At 44.6% G+C, this 18,231-nt stretch overlaps 1 protein-coding gene across 10 annotated transcripts in view; it reads left to right on the plus strand.

The window, feature by feature from the left end:
* The window catches only part of NPRL3 (NPR3 like, GATOR1 complex subunit), a 42,165-nt gene that overhangs the window by 12,677 nt on the left and 11,257 nt on the right, over positions 1–18,231 (plus strand). For 9 of the 10 annotated variants that reach the window (XR_008433807.1, XM_053958038.1, XM_053958032.1 and 6 more), the window contains 7 exons: positions 733–807; positions 2,869–3,022; positions 4,209–4,290; positions 10,369–10,506; positions 11,221–11,377; positions 13,309–13,415; positions 14,590–14,719. Coding sequence is in view for 9 of the 10 variants with exons in the window: in XM_053958038.1 (XP_053814013.1) it covers positions 733–807; positions 2,869–3,022; positions 4,209–4,290; positions 10,369–10,506; positions 11,221–11,377; positions 13,309–13,415; positions 14,590–14,719 (843 nt within the window). In the remaining variant the exon portion in view is untranslated. Of the gene's footprint in view, positions 1–732; positions 808–2,868; positions 3,023–3,079; positions 3,197–4,208; positions 4,291–10,368; positions 10,507–11,220; positions 11,378–13,308; positions 13,416–14,589; positions 14,720–18,231 lie in introns of those variants that run through there. The other variant, XM_053958040.1, reaches the window with a different exon arrangement.

Consider the following 18,231-nt stretch of genomic DNA (forward strand, 5'->3'; position numbering starts at 1 on the left):
ATGTCCTCTGCATTTTGTGCTCCATCTTGTGGCGACACGTGCTCCCTTTGGAGTTGGTCTGGATGTGCAAATTCCACTTGCTTGTCTCAGCTCCAGCTTTTTCTTCTCACTGGAAAGTTTGAATCTGCCTTGGGGATGGAGCTCTCTGCTACAAAGATAACAGAGGGGCTGGATAATGTGTTTGAAATCCTGCAGGAAGGGAAAAATCAAACCTTTTATTTTCATACTGCTGTTCTAGACCATCTTTTGTCTGATAAAAGCAGCAGTTTGTAATAGGATGCAATTTGAATGGGGATTTTAGGAAAGGAAGGAATAGGCGTGGCCTGAGATCTGTGGAATTCTGTTGACAGTATATCTGACAGTTGTGCTAAAGAATTTAAACCTAAGGTCCCTAATGATGCTAAATGTAATAACAGAGACTCTAAGAAAGAGTGCTCTCTTAACTGACACTCATTTCTATGCTTGTGACTAAAAGATTTTGGTTTAAGTCTTCAGAGCTGCTCAGCAAAGGCAGTGTTGTAGAGTACCTATGACACTCCAATTAAAAACAAAAGCATAGTTCTATATTTTGCCAGTCATATTTGATGTTATATATTGATTTGTCTGCTCTCTTTTCTCAGCTTGTTATTTAACAAGGGTTTTTTTTTTTAATTTTTTTAAAAAATTATTTTCCCTTTGTTACTGTCTCCAGCTGACACTAGCTGATGGGATTTTCTAAAAAATTTTTTTCAGGTATCCAAAACTGACCCCTCACCAAAGAGAGAGATGCCCACCATGATTCTGTTCAACGTGGTGTTTGCACTAAGGGTAAGGACTGTCTCCATTCCATCTGACAGTGGGATGTGCCTTGGAAGCATGAGAGAATGCAGTAGGCTCACACTCCAGTCTTGTTTTATGATTAATGGCCAGTGTTTGAAAGCTGCCTCCTCTCAGCTGTGAGGTCACTGTAAAGGGAGAGTGCCAGGGAGCAGCAGCTGAGCAGCAAAATGAGAAGAAAGTACAAGTGAAGAATAAAGAGGTTTCAATGTTCAGCAAAAACCTAGAACAAATACATAGTTTCTGCCTGGAATTTTTTTCAGGCTTCCTCTATTAACTAGATGCTGGTGTTAAGGGATCCTGGCTTGGCTAATTAGGTGTATAAAGCCCTAGAAATTTCATTATGTTCAAGCATTACTTGATTTTTGAGCTCTGGCTTTCTTTTCTCAGTCCACAGGCTGTTTAAAAATAAAAGAGGGAGCTGGAATAGTCATCTTTGTGGAAATGGTTGATTTTTGCTCGACTGGGTGTAATGTCATGATTTAAAAACCTCCAGCTCCCTGCTTGTGAAAGGAGCTTTTTTTCTTTTTTAGCACTAATACTTTTCTTACCACTGGCTTTGCAAAGGTGACATGGACATGGCCCCAGCCTGCAAGACTTGTCCTCACATGAGGAGCAAGGTTTCACACAAGACAATTACCTGAATCAAACCAGAAATTGTTTTCTGAGCTCTGCTGGGAATCCAATGTTCCTGTACTTTAGGACACTCCTGGGTCAGGGAGTGCTGAATTTGCAGTGGAGGAGTTGATTTTAGATTTCACATGTTAAGAGATGTTGTTTTGGTGTATTGTTAAAGCCCTGTGCTTTGCTTGCAGGGAAGTGTGTGTAGATGCACCTGCAAACACAAACATTGATGCACACTGAGCCATGTGGCAGCAGAAGTGTTGAAACCAATGCTCTTTCATTCACAGTGAAGACTAGCTCACATTTTTCTGGAATCTAATTTCTAGTGCTTCTAGGAAGACTTGCTTTCTTTGCCCTTCAGCCATGTGATGATACTGATGTAATTGTGTGTGTGATGCAGCACTAAATCCATTTGCCAAATGAGCCACTCTTAGTTCACAGGGAGCAGCCAGGTTTCTGGAAGGTGCAAGAAGCAAGTAGAAATTTTTTCCTGGGATGGAGTAGTGCAGTGCAGGAGGTGGGTGGAGGCCCTCAGAGATAAAGATGAGTGTCCATCTGCAGTGGGCAGACAGAGCAGGCAAAGGCCCAAGTGTGATAATCAGCACTGATCCTGCTGTGTTTGAGCTTCAGGGCTACCAACGTGGCGTGACTCAGCAAGAGCAGCGGAGTCAAAAAACTGATGAGTCACGGTTTGCTGGTTTCTGTGCCAAGTGGTCACTTGCCAGAACTTTTAAATTCCTTTAAATGTCTCAACAAACATGAGGCAGCTGCTGACTCATGCTGGAGCTACTGAATTCCCCCTCACCCCCCTTGGCAGCTGTACTGACGTGATATTTTTCCAGCACTTTCTTTCTGGGACTTTCATAAACGCAGTGTTAGTAATAAGCCATATTTGTGAATTTTTTGGGAGATCCAAATTAATTCAGATTTGGGATGAAAATATTGGTCATGAGCTGGTAATTGTTACCTCGTTACTGCCTTTTCAGTGGCACAAACTCCAGTGTGGCAACATGGAGTCAGTGGTACTTGTTAAAGGCACTGCAGCCCTTGTGCTGCCAGTGGGTTTAACCTGAACATTGGGAGCCTTTTCAAAAAGCTTGACGCTTTCTTGTCTCACTGTGTGAAGTTGAGGTCTTTGCTCTCTGCTGGTAGAAGGCCCATTAACAACTGGAACAACAAACCAGATAGGGCTATCCCTCTCCAGGTGTGGTGTTCCTTTGATGCATTTTTAACGAGCGTAGAAATGCAAATATGCAAATTACGTTTGGACACCTCTGAGCTTCTGCTTGGTTGCGGGTAGAGAAAATTCTGTTATTTTTCCAGCTGAGAGGCTGATTTTTGGTCTCAATGGCAAACCATTTGCCTGTTCCCCATCATCCCTGTAGTTCTGTGTGCCCCTGGCTCAGTGGCTGCTCGTGTTCCCCGCAGGCCAACGCGGACCCGTCCGTGATCAGCTGCCTGCACAACCTGTCCCGCAGGATCGCCATCGTCCTGCAGCACGAGGAGCGCCGCTGCCAGTACCTCACCCGCGAGGCCAAGCTCATCCTGGCCATCCAGGACGAGGTGTCTGCCATGTCAGAGAGTGAGTGCTTTGAGCAGCAGTGGCTCTGAACAGGAACGCTCTTCCAGGGAGGTGCTGATTGTGCCTTCTTACTTCTCTTGTGCCTGGGGTCACTGTGAACAAGTTCTGGTGCTCTGTAGCATTCTGGCAGCTTTTCCCTGCGTTTTGCCAAGTTCACTATCCCTATGCAGAGATGTGAGTTTCAGAGATGAAATTGTGGCAGGCACATTCTTCTCTCTCTCAGGATTTTTTCCATAGAGGAGCACAGAGAGAAGAAAAAGAAAACAATTTCTATTTCTACTCCTTGTTTTTCCCATGTGGAATGTGTTTAGAGAATTGTTTACCTGGGGTGATTGCTTGATTGGATTCTGGTGAGGATTGTTTGAACCTGATGGCAAATCAGATCCACCTGTGTCTGGACTCTCGCAAGAGGGTCACGAGTTGCAAGGTAGAAAAGTAGGTTTGTAGTTTTAGTATCTCCTTTAAATAGTATATCAATGTATTATAGTATAGTTAGAATCAAGAAATCATTCAGCCTTCTGAACTGGAGTCAGACATCAGCATTTCTTCCCACCGGGTTCACCTACATTTACAATAGTGAAATAGTTTCTTTGCTAGTTAAGTTCAGCACAATCCCTGGAGACTGTGCACTGAGCCATCATGTTTGCCTCTCCCTGTCAGGCTGGCATGGAAGAGCTCCTGTGTGGCCTGCTTCACCCAGCCTAGAGCAAGTTTTGCATGCTTTAATGCTGTGTGCTGAGTCACCAGACTTCTTATGTGGAAGCCTTACTCTTATGTGCTGCTACCTGGCTAGCAAACAGTTACAGAGCATTTTTATAGACTGTTCTTGGAAAATTTACTACAACAATATGTATTGTTTAAGGTGAACTCTGACAGTGATGCATTATCTTGCTGCAAGCATTGAAAATTAAAGCTAACATCTAGAAAAACAAAGCATTTAAAGTCATCATTTGTCAAATTTGGTTACATGGGCTTAACTGAGTTGAGGTTTAGCAGAAGTTGGCAATAATTCACTATTATCATCTTAACGTGTAACTTGAGTTATTGTAAAATATTTGGATGATAATTGTAGATTAAAATGATACAAATTCTGTCCTTAAGATACAGGTTGATACCCAGTGGGGGAAGAAGAAAGTCTTTGATTTCAAGTCAGTTATTTACTTTCTTGTTTTAAATTTTTCCATAGCCACAGAAGGGCCCCAGTCACCTTTTCATCACATCCTACCCAAGTGCAAACTGGCCAGAGATCTCAAAGAGACATATGACAGGTAAGTTGGATTTTAGTCTTAGCTCATAGCATGCTGTTTCTTATTGAAATCTCTTGGCTTTGTTCCTAGGGATATTACCCACTTCCTCCTGCTGTTAATCATTGGGGTTTGGGTTTTAAACCAGGCAGAGCAATGTGAAGCCTGGAAGTCAGGTGAAATGTTTGCAGAACTGCTATCCTAAGCATTACCTTGGTCTGTCTTTGGTGTCTTGTTCTTAAAAGCTGATGATGTCTGTCACAGCTTTAAGAATGACTTTTTTTCTTCTTTAGTGCAGGGCCACCTATTGACAAGTGAAGTGTAGAACTGACAACTGTCATAACAGGGCTATCACAGCACTGGGGAAGTGCTCCAAACCTGCAGCTAAGGGGAAAGTGCTGCAGGAGCACTGATGGCAAGTCAGGTACTGACTTGTGCATGTCTGGACAGCAAATTTGCATGAGATGCTGAGATTTCCAGCAGAATGCAAAGTGTGACATGCTGTTTCTTGACTGGGTTAGAAGTTCTGGCAAAGGTTTCAAAGCAGTGTGGGGCTGTTGTTGCACTTTAGCAGGAGCCTGTGCCCTGTCAGTGTTACCTCCAGGGACCCAGAGGCTCCTGCAGCCAGGATTGTGCTTGGGGAAAGGCCTGGACAGAGGGACACAGAACCTCTGTGTCGGGGGGGAAGATGCTGTGCCCCTTGTCTGAGGTGTTTGTCAGGGATTCAGAGAATCAGGCTGGAGTTCCTTAGGGAACCCTTTACCCTCCCTGGGTTGTGGCTTCTCATGTACAAAGGGGATCAGAGCCCTGTAAGGTAAGGCACTGGGAGCCTAAATAAGTTGCAAAGAGCATCAGAAAACTTCTGCTAAACTGCTCTTTGTGCTCCAGAGCTGTGAATTTCATCTTATTTGAAGAAATGTGGTATGTGGTTCCACCCACCTTGCACAAAACCTAAGTACTAAAGTTTAAGTGCTAAACTTTTAAGTAAGGCAGTTTTTATGCAGCCTGTAATTCTAATATTCCAATTATATTTTTCTGTTCCTCTAGGGCTATGCGTTTATGACTAGGCAAACCCTGATCACGTTTCCAAATATTTTAGGGACACAGTGACATCTTGTGGCATTTAGCGGTGACTGTAGCAACACAGAGCCCAAGCTCATGGACTGTGCTGATGTGAGCCTTCCCAGAGATAAGGAGGAATAGACAGACCATGGAGAAATACACTTTAGTGCTGCCCCCACCTGTAAAACAAAACAGTTTCTCCCTCATTTAGGCATTGTGAGTGGGGAAGAAGTGGTGCAAGTTGGATTTTGACACTTTCGTATGACGCTGTCAAAAGAAAATGTAAGAAATAAGGTGTTGGTAAAAATCTGAAGTGCCTGTGTGCTTGATTGGAAACTTGTACTTGAAAAGGAGCTGACAGTGTTGTTGGGTGATAAGGAGATGTTCTGCAGGGTTTTTCTATTAATACTTAATATGGGAGCATAGGAAATATGCTTGTTATACCTGCAGTCAAATCAGCTGAGAGGAGCTGCAGCACCTGCCAGGCAGGCATAGATTTAGAATTATTTTTTAGTAAAGTAGAAAAAGGGTTCTAGGGATACAATTTTTTTCTGAAAATGCAGGATGAATTAATTATTCCTGTGTGGCAGCAGCTCTGGAGTGAAGTCTGTGTGGTCTTCTGTGAAGTGAGGGTTAGTCATAAGTGACATGGGGTTACAAAAAAATCCAGATAGACACGAATGCATAAAATAAGTCTTGTCTGTAAGATAGGCACCAATCCTGCTCACAGTTGTAAAACTCCTGCTGTAATGAATACTTTATCCAGTTTGGACACCACATTTCAAGAGGGATTTAGGCCACCTAGAGAGTGTGGAGGAGTGTGAATGACCTCAGAGGGAAGATGGAAAGATTTGCTCTGTTGCTTTTAAAGGAGAAAGGACTGCTGGGAAGGGTAAACCTTCAGATGCATGCAGTGACAATGTGCTGTTCTAAATTTGCAGAGACTTCTGGCATAGCCTTTGGCTGTAGGAGAACAGCCAGTGGAGTGGAGAGAGCACTTTGAATTGCAGATAGAGCCCAGCTCTCTGTTTGAGATTTGCTCCAACCACCATTTCCAAGTGCCTGCTGATTTCTGCAATTCCAGCCTAGTTTCCAGGGTCGCTCCAGAGGTGTTGTCGAGCCCTTGGCTTCCTGTAGATGGTGCTGAGGTATTTCAGACAAGACCCAACATGTCCCTGAGCAAGTTGGTTTGAGCAAAACCACAAGTAGAGGAAGATTTTTGTCATTCAAAGTGTTCCCTGGTTTTGAATGAGGTGCCTGTGTTCCATAAGGCAGGAGCAGTACCCAGGACATCTTGACTAGCAATGGAGTGGTATTACACTGACAGCTCAGAGGCTTTCAGCATCTGCTTCCTGGGACATTTTGTCTCTAATGGAGAGCACTAGAATGTTTCTTTATGATTAATTCAGAAAACGGAGAGTCTTCATGCATCTTGTCCCCAAACTGAAGCATTGGTGTGGAACAGAAAGCAATGGTTTTTAGGCCCAAGAAAGTTTCCAGGACTTCCAGTGCTGAAAAACTTATTGGTCTTACAATATGTGTCTCTTTTGAGGAGTTTTTACATAGTGTTATCTGCAACTGCAGATAATACACGAGCTTGATAGTTACAAACTGCTTGTCTGGTTCTAGCAAATTTCTCTTAGCTTTGCATTGGAATAAAAGTGAAAGTATGGAGAGGTTTTTGGGGAGGTTTGGATTGTTTGTTTCTTCTTTTTAATACAGAAAGAGACTTTATAAATTTTTAGCCTAGTGGGACTTAACTGTGTGGTAACCCATCTCAGCTCAGGGAATAATGCTATGGGACCTAATGTTATTTCTGTGGCTGTGCTGTAAAATATAATCCAACTACAGTTATTTATCAAAGGACAGCCCTTTGTCCTTTATATGGAAATGTGAAATAATTTCAAAGCTCTGAGTAGTCACAACCTCTAGGAAAAACAAACTCCAAAGCTACAAGCTCACATCTATGAAAAACATGGGGATAATTTCTGATATAAATAAACAGGACATATGTGATATGAGGTGTGTGTATATGTAAAAATTCTTGACTCTTATAAACATGAAGTGGGATTTCTTTGTTTTGCCAATAGTTATGGAAAAGGCTGCAGTTCTGGGAGATGCTTGGCAAATTTTCATGTTCTCATTTTGGGGCAGTTGCTCACAGTTCAGGACACAGCAGAATGGAGCAAAAGAGCAGTGATAATCCCTAAAATATTCCCCAGCTTCCTGCAGCTCTGGAGGGGTTTCTGTACATTCAGCAGCTTTCAGCTGATCTCACTTCCCGGAATTAGCCCACAGTCCTGTGAGCCAGAGTAAATATTGAACAACCACAGCATCCTCTGATAAGGAGGACCATGGCTTTAACTACTTTTTGTGCTTCTTTCTATTTCTTCTGAACTTTGCTCCTTCTTGTATCATGAGATACCTCATGGGCCTTATGATGAGAGACATTAAACAAAATTTTCCTGTTTGCCTCTCCCTGTCTCAATTTTAAACTTTGTTATCTGATCATCCTGATCCTTGCCCATGCATCCCTCAGATCACTCATCAGGTGTTACCAACCAGACATTAAAAAAAAAAAAAGTGTTGAAACAAAGTTTTTATGGAATAAAATGTATTGGTGGGTTTAATATCCGATTGCCTGAATCTTTGTGTCCATTCTGGGGACGTTATTTAACTCCCCTGTCTGGCCAAGGGCAGTTGCAAGTGTTGCTGCTGGAGGGTGTAGCTTGTTCCTTGTCAAATTACAGGCACTTAATTATTTTCCACCTAAGGAGGGGCAGGTGAAGGAGAAATTGTGTTCATAAAGCTATAATGAAGGCTGGAAAATGTACAGCTGAATGCAAATGCAGAAGAATAAAATTAAGATCCAAATCAGAACTGAAAATCTGTTTTTCTTGTTGTCTTTAATTCTAGGCTTTTGTTGTATAGTGCACTGTAGACAAAATTATGCTGTGGAGAGTGTAATTTTGTAATTAAAGCTTTTGCCTTGGTGCACTTGGACCAAAGAATGAAAGGAGCCAACTGGATCTTTGTCTGCATGTTAAACTCTGCAGGGAAAATGTCCCTGCAAGCGTTTCATGCTTTCATGTATCTCTGCTGCTCTTGGGTAAGGTGTTTTTACAACCCCAAGAGCTTTCAGGTGGTCTCTGAACTCGCTTGTCCCATTCCTTTATTGCCATGTTTCCCCTTGTGAGGATTTGGCCTGGGAGATGGTGTGGATAACCACAGCTTCAGCCCTTTTCCCTGATGTATTTTGAGGGAATCCAGCTTTATCTCCAAGTTGTTTTGTGGTGGGGTAAGCAGTGTTACTGGAGCTGCAGCATTTAATGAACTAAACCAGAGGTGTTTGTGCTTTGCATGTTCCTTCAGGGCTGGGAGCCTCCGAGCAGATCAGAGCTGGTGGGGCCAGAGAGACACAGGATTCACCCTCTCAGTGCTTTTTAAAAACATGAAAACACACAGTATCTGCTCCATTTGCAGCTTGAAAAATCAGCATTTTCCAGAGTTCCATGCAAGATTTGAGAACAAAACCTTTTGAAAAGTGTTGTCTGCAGTGAGATGTTCCCCAATGAGTCTGATCACGTGCGAGGTGGGAGGGGATGCTGTTTGCTCCCTCACCACTCTGTTGTGGTTTGGTGAGTAGTTGCACCAGCAGCTAAAGCTACCCAATATTTTTGTTTAAAGCTGAAATTTCTGCTCTCTCCAAACCCTCTACAGAGCCAGATGAGCTTGAAAAAGACCATGTTCGTTTGTGACCTGCAGTTGAGTGCTGGTTATAAACCACATAAATACTTTTCCAGGCGTGTATTTGTTCCTGGCCTGTTCCTGGCATGTTTTTTAATCTGTTTTGTGTAGAGGGGGAAATTCATGGCAGTTATTGACACAAAAGTCAAATTGTGAGTCTCAACACGCTTTGAATTTAAAATTCAGGCTGGAATTTTCAGAATGCAAGCTTTGAAATTTGATTTTAAACCAAAAAATGTTGTTTGGGAAGAAAATTTAAAATCTAAGGGCATTGACAAATTCAGTTCTCAGGTGTAGATCTTGAGATTGATAAGTTTATGTGTTCCTAATTTATGAAAAGGTGTGGTGGGCCTTGCTGCTTCCTCCCAGCACAGCTGTTCCCAGGCCAGCATTCCCTGCCTGTGGAATGGGAATATTGTGAGGGTTTGCACGGTGGTGCTGGCTTAGCTCCTTATGGTACATTACCCATTTTAAGTAAACATAGTTCCCTCCTGAGGTGGATTCCACCTCTTGTCTAGATTTGCAGACTTCTGTAAAAGTGCCTGAATGATGATCCTGGCTCTAATCTCCAGCTTTTCTGTTTTTTGTTTTTTTTTCAGTAAAAGAGGCTTATTGTTGCTTTCAGGCTAAGAGCCAGGGTCTGACTTTATTGTCTTTATTATTCCTGGGACATCCATTGCTTCCACTCCGGTCCTGTTGTCTGGAGTCAGATGAAGGGCTTAGCTCAGTCCCTGTGGTTTCCTAGAATGAAAAAAACATGTAACAGGCATGTTTGTCACAAGCAGAAGCAGGTTAGTAAGGAAACAAACAACCTAAGCAGAAGCAAAGGAGGCTGTTATTGTGGAAATGTGCTGCTTGGAACAGCCCTTGCTCAGTACACACATCCTCTTTTCTTTTTGCTTGGAGGGGAAGATGGAAATTGGAGGTGAAAACAGTGTGCCCAGTTGATCTTTGCCCTATGCAGCTTTGGCCTAGAGAATTTTCCTTTGCCTTGCTGTAGATCTTGAATAAACTTCTTTAACTTGAGATGCTGCTGCAGTGTTAAGGGTAGAAGGTCAGTGGTGGAGTCTTTCAAATCTCCCTCAAAATGCTGCAGGGGATGGTGCTCTATGTGTTCAGCTGTGGGAGGCCCTTGCAGTTAGGTGTCAGCTGGTCCTCAGCCAGCCTGGGGACAGATGGGGTGCATTCAGTCTTTTTTCACATCTGATTTCTGTGCAGGGGTGAAACTGGGCCACTGTTTTCATTTGTGATGCAGTGTAAATGCTGTATGGATTTATTGCCTTCCTATTTTAGTCTGTGCACGACAGGGGTGGTTCGTTTACACATCAACAACTGGCTGGAAGTGAGTTTCTGCCTTCCTCACAAAATCCACTATGTTGCCACCAACTTCATACCCCCAGAAGCAATTGAGAGAAGTCTGAAATCTATCAGGTAAGAGCAAGCTCTGCCCCTCAGAGTGTGGCCAGTCCTTGCTCCTGTTCCAAGGGTGATGCTGCAGATGTCTGAGGTGGCTCCGGCAGGGGGATGGTGTGGCTGGGCTGTGGAGGAGGGGGGCCCTGGGCTCAGACAGGACTCCCTGGAGCTGCTGCTGTGGCTCTGTGGTGCTGCTGGATTCATGGGGGTGGTGTTCACTTTAGGTGGTTGTACTGAGGGGATGCTGCAAGAGTGGCCTGCGCTGTTTGCAGCCAGGAATTGTGTGTTCATTTTAATCTGTTGACCCAGAAGTAATTCTGCCTTTGGAAGAAAGAGAGCCCAGGTCATGTGATACCTTATTTCCTGTGTTTGTTTATCTGCAAAAGTAATTAACTTCTGCTTTCTTCCTTTCTTCTACTCCATTCTGTATTTCAGTAATGCAGATGAGCAGTTTTCAGACTTGTTCTCAATTGTGTGCCAATGCAGTGCAGTCTTTTTTTCCTTGTCACTGGGGTATCCAGTTACCATATAACCCTTTGTCTCTCTTTTACAGAGAGCCTCTTATGTTGTGATATAAAAATAAACTGATTTTGAACGCAGTTAGAGCAAAATGATGATATTAGAAATTCTTTTTTTACCATTACATTGACCCCAGGTATCGTGGTGTGGGAATAACAAAGCCTTCAGGAAAAGCTGCAGTTTACTGTGCAAATGTATTCTATTTTTCTGCAGGCCTTACCATGCCTTATTACTTTTAAATGATGAGAAGTCATTGCTTAATGAGCTCCCGTTGGACTGCTCTCCTGCCCTGGTGAGAGTAATTAAAACTACCTCTGCTGTGAAGAATTTGCAGCAACTGGCTCAAGATGCTGACTTGGCATTGCTGCAGGTACGGGGAGCTGTCAGCAGCTGCTGAGAGCTTTTTAAATCATGAGGTGTTTTCTCCTGTGTGCCCGTGGGCTTGTGTGGGGCAGGAGCATGGCAGCTCCCTTGGTGAGAGCAGGGAGAAGGTACCAGCCCTGAGCCTGGGGAAAGGCTGGAGAAATAAAGGGCAGGGGTGCAGGGACAGTGCTGGGCAGCTCTGCAGCCACATCCTGTCTCAGATGGGAGTCCCCATCCTTGGGGTCTCTGGTCCCCATCCCAGGGCTCTCTAGTCCCCATCCTTGGGGTCTCTGGTCCCCATCCCGGGGGTCTCTAGTCCCCATCCTTGGGGTCTCTGGTCCCCATCCCGGGGGTCTCTAGTCCTCACCACTGCTCAGGACAAGTCCATTAAAACAGGCTGATGAAAAACTTCTCTTCAAATTGTGAGCACCTCCAGGGCTGCCTCCTACAACCTCTCTGGTCCAGCACCTGACCAGCATCAGAGTGAAACCTTTCTCCTTATCTAGTAGGAATTTCCCATTGTTCTCCTTGTGTATGTTGCCTCAGGACCTGTCCCTGTGTCCCTCTGAGGAGAGTGGCTCTGTCTTGCCTGTGCCTCCTATTTGGTAGTTAAAACCAGAGCAGGTTGTACTCCTGACTGACACCACAGTGGCCTGTCTTGGTCCTGCCACGTTGATGTCTACATGCAAATGAAGCACCCAGAATGCAAGTGCAGGTTTGCAGCTACCATGGCCAAATACGTTGCTTCCCCTGGAGCTGCCAAGATCTTTTCTACCAAAGACTTGTGAATGTCTGTACAAACCTTCCCATCCATTTCCCTTAGTCCATTAGTGCACAGACTTGGCAGTCATGGGAAGAAGATTTAGTTTAGGCTAGGGGAAGGATCTTGAGCCAGTCTCCCCAAGCCAGCAGCTCTTTCCAAATGCCCTTCCAGTAGTGACAAGCAGCTCTCAAATCTGAATTGCTGGAGGTGATGTGATGAGCCCCTGGAAAGGGAAGTTTGTGCCAGTGGAGGGATGAGACTCTGGCACTCACATGAGTTGTGAGGCTACTGAGAGACCCCTGTGGATTACTCTGATCATTTGGGATGATTACATGAGATGATTCCAGAGAGGGAGGGGCTGCTCCATGCTCCTAAGGGTTGATCCAGACCCAGAGACACAGCCTGTGCTCTGTGTGGCAGGGGAAACACAGCTCATCATCACATGTTCTGGTCATAGGTCAGTGTTCCAAGGGAAAGGTCCTGCTTTGTAATAAAACTCCAGGTCTGCCTGCAGTGGTCTGTGGTATTACTTGGCTATGGGATGAACTCTGGAAATTCCCTACTGCTTCTGTAGTTTGTTCTCCACAAAAAAGCACAGTTAAATGCATCTAATGATACAGGCTGGATTTTATGTCTTGTAGACACTATTTATGTGGCTTTTCCAGAGCCATTAGCAACCACTGACTTGTTCAACACATTAAAATACTTTAGGTAGCTCATTACTGAAATACCTCTGTGCAGTAAAAAGGCAGTGTTGGTTTCCTTTATGTTTCTGTCATAGTAGAAGCTGATTCTTTTGTTTTATTTTTCACGTGTTTTATTTTTCATGTATAACACAATGCATTTTGTGCATAAAGAAAAATAGTTTTTGGGGGCATGAAAAGAAACTAAACTTGTATTGATACAGTTTGGAGGACTTCCTTTGAGGCAGGAAATACTAAGTTGCTTAGAAATGTGAAGCAAATCTCTGTAAATTCATAACCTTGTCAAATGCTTTTTGATCTGCCACATGTTATATTAAACCATAAATTTATTCTGAAGGCCGGGTGAAAGGATGGAACATTTTTCTTTCATTTCAAGTCAAATGAGACTTTTTTTGTTGTTGTATGCAACGCTTGGTGAGAGTTTGTATATTGATTTTGCTCCCCTAATTTTTCCCTGTTTTCTCAATACAGGTTTTCCAGCTTGCAGCACATCTTGTTTACTGGGGCAAAGCAATTATTATTTATCCTCTTTGTGAAAACAATGTCTACATGCTTTCTCCAAATGCCAGTGTCTGCCTGTAAGTAGAAGGAAAATGTGTTGGTGGCAACACAGTGCTGAGGAGTGCAGATGCACTTTCCTTGCCTGACTGGATGCAGAGTGGGATCTTTCCTCATGAATTTGTTGAGGCTGTACAAAACACAAATCATTACATGAGCCTGAACTTGCACAGCCAGTGTGGGCAAGGAGGAGCAGCAGAGCAGATCAATATTCCTCTGTGGCCCTGGAAGCAATATATTCCCTGTGAAGCTGCTGTCAGTGTTTTTAGTACTCCTGCTCACTGCATGTCCAGTATAGGAACATTTACAAACTAAAATACTTTATGATTAAGTTATAGGGCTCTCTGTGTAGCTGGCACACCTGACATAAATCAAAAGTAGCAAAAGTTGCCATTGTTTTGTTTCATGTGCTGGCATTCCATACTGTGTGCCTTGTCACAGACAGAAGGCACCATGGCCATTTGGAGAGCAGGCAGAGCCACTGCAAGGAAGATGTGGAGGCAGGGGTGGGTATTTTTGCTCTGCTGAAGATTGGCAACCCTTCCTCTGTTGGATTTTGAGATGCTTTTAGACTCTGTGTTGGAACTCAGTTATAGGAAAATTGTTTTAAATCAAAACTTTGGTGATGGAAGTATAAAAATAGGGCTGGAAGGGACCTTGAGGTCATTCAGCAACAACTGTGCCTGTGTCAAATATGGCAGTGCTGTTCCTGAAGACCTTTGGAGGTGGAAATGCTAACACAGACAGTTTTCCTGATATTTAACTTGACTATCCTTTACTTCTGTTCAGTCCTTTTTCTTGACCTGTCAGCACGGGGAGGGGGCACAGCCACATCTGCAGCTGCGGTTGGCACATTCAGAGGTTGTGTGTGTATCCTGCCCAGTTCCTGCCCCAGCTCTGTCCCTTTCACCAGAGGCTGCACAGGTCTGGACTTTTTATCACTTTCATTTTTCTCTGGATTCCCTCCACACCTTGACTAAAATGCTGGAGCTGAATGTAAGGCTGTGGTGAAAGTGCATGAGCTCCTGGCTGGCTTCTGCAGGACAACAACATGCCATCAACTATGCTTAGGGGTTCTCTAGATCACAGGGAATATTCCATTTGGGAATTGGCACTTCTGCAATGCTTGATTGGATCACAGTCACCCTGAGCAGCACCACAGAGCTGATCTGTGCCTTTGCCTCTCTCCTGCAGGTACTCTCCCCTGGCAGATGCCTTCTCCTGCCAGTTCCGGGGTCACAACCTGCCCTCCATGCTGGCCAAGTTCTCCCTCCCGGTGTCCCTCTCCGAGTTCAAGAACCCGCTGGCACCGCCTGTGCAGGAGGTGAGCTGGGCACTGCCAAGGGCTCCTTGTTCTGCTGCCCACAAGGGATGGTGCTGCTCCTGAGCACTCGCTCAGGAACCTGCTGTTGCACATTTACAAGTTCCCAGTTACTGTGCTTCCAGCCTTATGATTTACTGATTCATGTCCTCGTGCCAAAAAGCTGTGGGGATGTTCAAGGTGAGAGGATGCTCTGTGCTGGCAAAGCACAGTCCTAAAAGAAGCATTAGAATGTTTCTTTTTGTGGAGTGATGTAGTAGGGAAAACTGAAACTCCATTTGGTCTGTTCCAAGCTGCTATCAATTGGTAGGGCTGAATCAAGTTTGTGGATTCTTCACAATCACATTTGATTTTATTCTATTCCATCTGCTCCAAGTTCACAATCTGTTTTTAAAAGCAATCTGTCTGTTCACTTGGTTTTGCTGTAAAACTGGAATTGTTAAAAGGCTTTTGGAGGAAGTAGGCTCAGCATGGGGTCAGCACAAGTCCCTGTGTCACTGCATTAGCTTTTTAGTTTAAAGATCTGTGTTAATAAAATATGGATTTGGGATTTGTGAGCTGTTTTGCTTGTGCATTGATCATGGCTTGTGGCATTTCTGGGAACTGCTGGAACACAGGAAGGAGCTCAATAACGTGAGGTCTCCTGGCTGACTCTGCTCTGTTCCCAGATGGAGGAGCCTGGACCTCTGGCCGTAGCTCAGCATGGCAAAGGAAGCATAGGCAGAGCTCTTTGGCTGCCTTCTCGTGGTGTTTGTTTCTGGCCTTCAGACTGGGGTGCCTTGGTGGCTCCATGGCTTTAGCCCCTGCTCAGATACAGAGAAGATTACCATCACCTGTGCACTCCAGCACAGCTGTGAGGGAAGAATTGGCTGTAATTACAGGTTCACAGAGATGATGATCAGAGATAAAAATAAGTAATGATGTAGGTCTAATCCCAGTAGTATGTACTGGTCAGCTGCAACCTTGGGAGGCAGGGGAAGAGCAGGACTGCACTCTAGTTACAAACAAATAAGTATCCTGAAAATTGAAGCTGAAGTCATAGCATTAATTTTATTATAGCTGCAGTAGCTTCAGGAGACATTCTCAGTAATCCTTTTAAAATTAATTACTTGCCTTAATACTTCTCCTTCAATAGTTCTGGTTGTTCTCAGACGTCCTGCTTTTGTTTAAAATACATAAATAAGTGTCTGTCACTTACTGCTGCAGTTATACCTTGAAACAAGGGTGCAATAAATGCTTACCAGAGCTGATGGAGTGCTCAAGTGTTTTTTAGAGTGTGTACCTTCCCTCTGCTGCTCACCTGTCTGTGTTAGGGTCCTCAGGATTACCAGCACAGCTTGCTTTCATCATCCTTTCAGCCTTATTGGAAAGATGGAGGATGATGCTGTGAAAAGTTGTGGCTTTTTGATAAAGCAAAGTGTGACAGTTCTTAGGGACGTTTAAATTAGAGCGAGTTTTTATGTATTTTTGTATCAGTACATTTTCTTCTACTTTGAAGAGACTTCTTCAAAGTACTCTACTTTGTAGGACTATGTAGGACTTCTTGTATTATTTTTTCATTTTTCAGTCTTTTAAGAGACATGACTCCACTCCCTGCTCTGGTCAGGCTCCAGTTGTAAATAACAGAGATCTAATCAATACAGCAATTAATCTAATGAGATGTGTGTGGGTTTTGTTCCGCTGGGCTGTGATAAAAGATGTTGTACTATGAACTGTAAATATTGTCAAAATGTATTCGCTTTGCTTTTGAAATGAAATAGCAAAGGTGGGACTTCTCTCTGTAGTTTTGTTCTTTGTGTGCACAGGAGGGGATGTGAGGTTTTTTAGCTTTGAAGATTTCCAGTGGTTTTCTGTTATCTCGTGCTTTTCATCAGGCTGAGGGCACTGTTTGTGCTCCTGAAGGTCACTGAGCTGAGGGTCAGTACTGTGGAGGGGGGTATCTTCTGCAGAAACTGTTGTGGCCTCATGGCATCCATCCCATTTGATTCTTCTCTTAAGCATGGGATTGGCTCCCTGCTTTTGGCATGTGTTTCTGGATGGGTAAAGGAAACAGAAGGCATTAATAAAACCCTCCATAGGAAATAGGAGAGCTCTCAGAGTCCTTCCTGGTTTTATATAAAAATGTTGCTTGATTTGAAAGGAGACAAAGTTATTTTTGTTCAATTACCATTACATGAGTGGAATTCCTCTATTCCTTTGGGTAGATGAAAAAAAAAAAAGTGGCACTCATTTTTCTGCTTGTTGTGCTGTGGTATTTTTTGGCTGGTAGGAGATATGAGCAACCTGAGCAAAGACAGGACTCCCTTGGGAGTGCACGGCTGTGTTCTGCTTTTGCTGTCTGCCTGTCAAGTAGGTAGGAGGTGTCAGGTGAGAGGTGTGTGCCAGGCCTGCCAGTGCTCTCAGCTGTGCCCTGTGCCAGAGATTGAAAGTCTTGATTGTGTCATCTTGATCTCCTCTCTTGCCTGAGATGTGGAGCAGTGTACTGCAGTGGAACCCTGGTCAGTGTGTATCTGTTAGTTGAGAAGATTTTGGTATCCATGCAGTGCTCCCTGCTGCTTCCCTTTCTCTGTGTTTCCCTTGGATTCCCTGGGACAGCAGCAGGATGAGGATGAGCCCACGCCCTCAGCTCAGCTGACCTCAAGAGATCTTGGTGCTGTTGAGCTGAGGCCCTGCTTTTCCTTCCCCTCCCAGGTGTGTGCACACAGGAGCCTTCCTCCCTTCCCTCTTCCCTTTCCTAGAGCCCTGTCCAGCCTGACTCTATTCATTAACCTGTTCAGCTGCAGAAGTGTTCTGCCAGGTTAGCAGGTGGAATTCACCTGGGGGGATCCAGTGAGCTCCAGGGCTGGCACAGAGCGAGAGAGGTGATTTCTGCAGAGCTTGTGCAGCTGGGGGGATGAGGGAAGCAGAAGCTGTCCTCCCCATTTCACAGTGAGTTGTTCCTTAGCTCCATTGTGACTTCTCATGTCACCAGGACTTGCTGCAGTGCCTGGATTTGTCCTGGATCTCACCAGGGTACAGCCACGGGGTGGGGAGATCCTGTGAGCTCACACCAAAGGGAACTCATCTCGCCTTTTGGTGTTTTTCTGGAAGAGAAGCAGTTTGCATCTCCTCTACCCCGACCCCAAAGAAGCTGCCCTTGTTCTGCTGCCTGTGGCTGTTGGCTCGTGCCCCTGTGCTCTCCTCCTCTGAGTGGCACAGCCCTGCTGTGAGTGCAGGGCACACTGGGCTGGAGCTCTGGGGTTGCTCAGTGGGGTGTGCACACCCCTTCCAAACCTCCTGGGAAAGCACAGGAGCACCTGGTGACCCAAAGCCTTCAGGTCAGCACATGCTGACTGGCAGGATCTGTACCAGGCACTGCTGCTGGTGCAGGGGGAGGCTTTGACCCGCTGTTCAGGATAAGGATTTCTTTGCCAAGCATGAAATTTCTTTACCCAGCTACTCTGCACGAAGTTGCTTTGCAAACCAAGAGTTAGGGATGATGATTGTGGCTTCCCCTCCTCTGCACTGTAACCTCA

This window comes from Vidua chalybeata, chromosome 16 (genome assembly GCF_026979565.1).
Source record: "Vidua chalybeata isolate OUT-0048 chromosome 16, bVidCha1 merged haplotype, whole genome shotgun sequence".
NCBI lineage: Eukaryota > Metazoa > Chordata > Aves > Passeriformes > Viduidae > Vidua > Vidua chalybeata.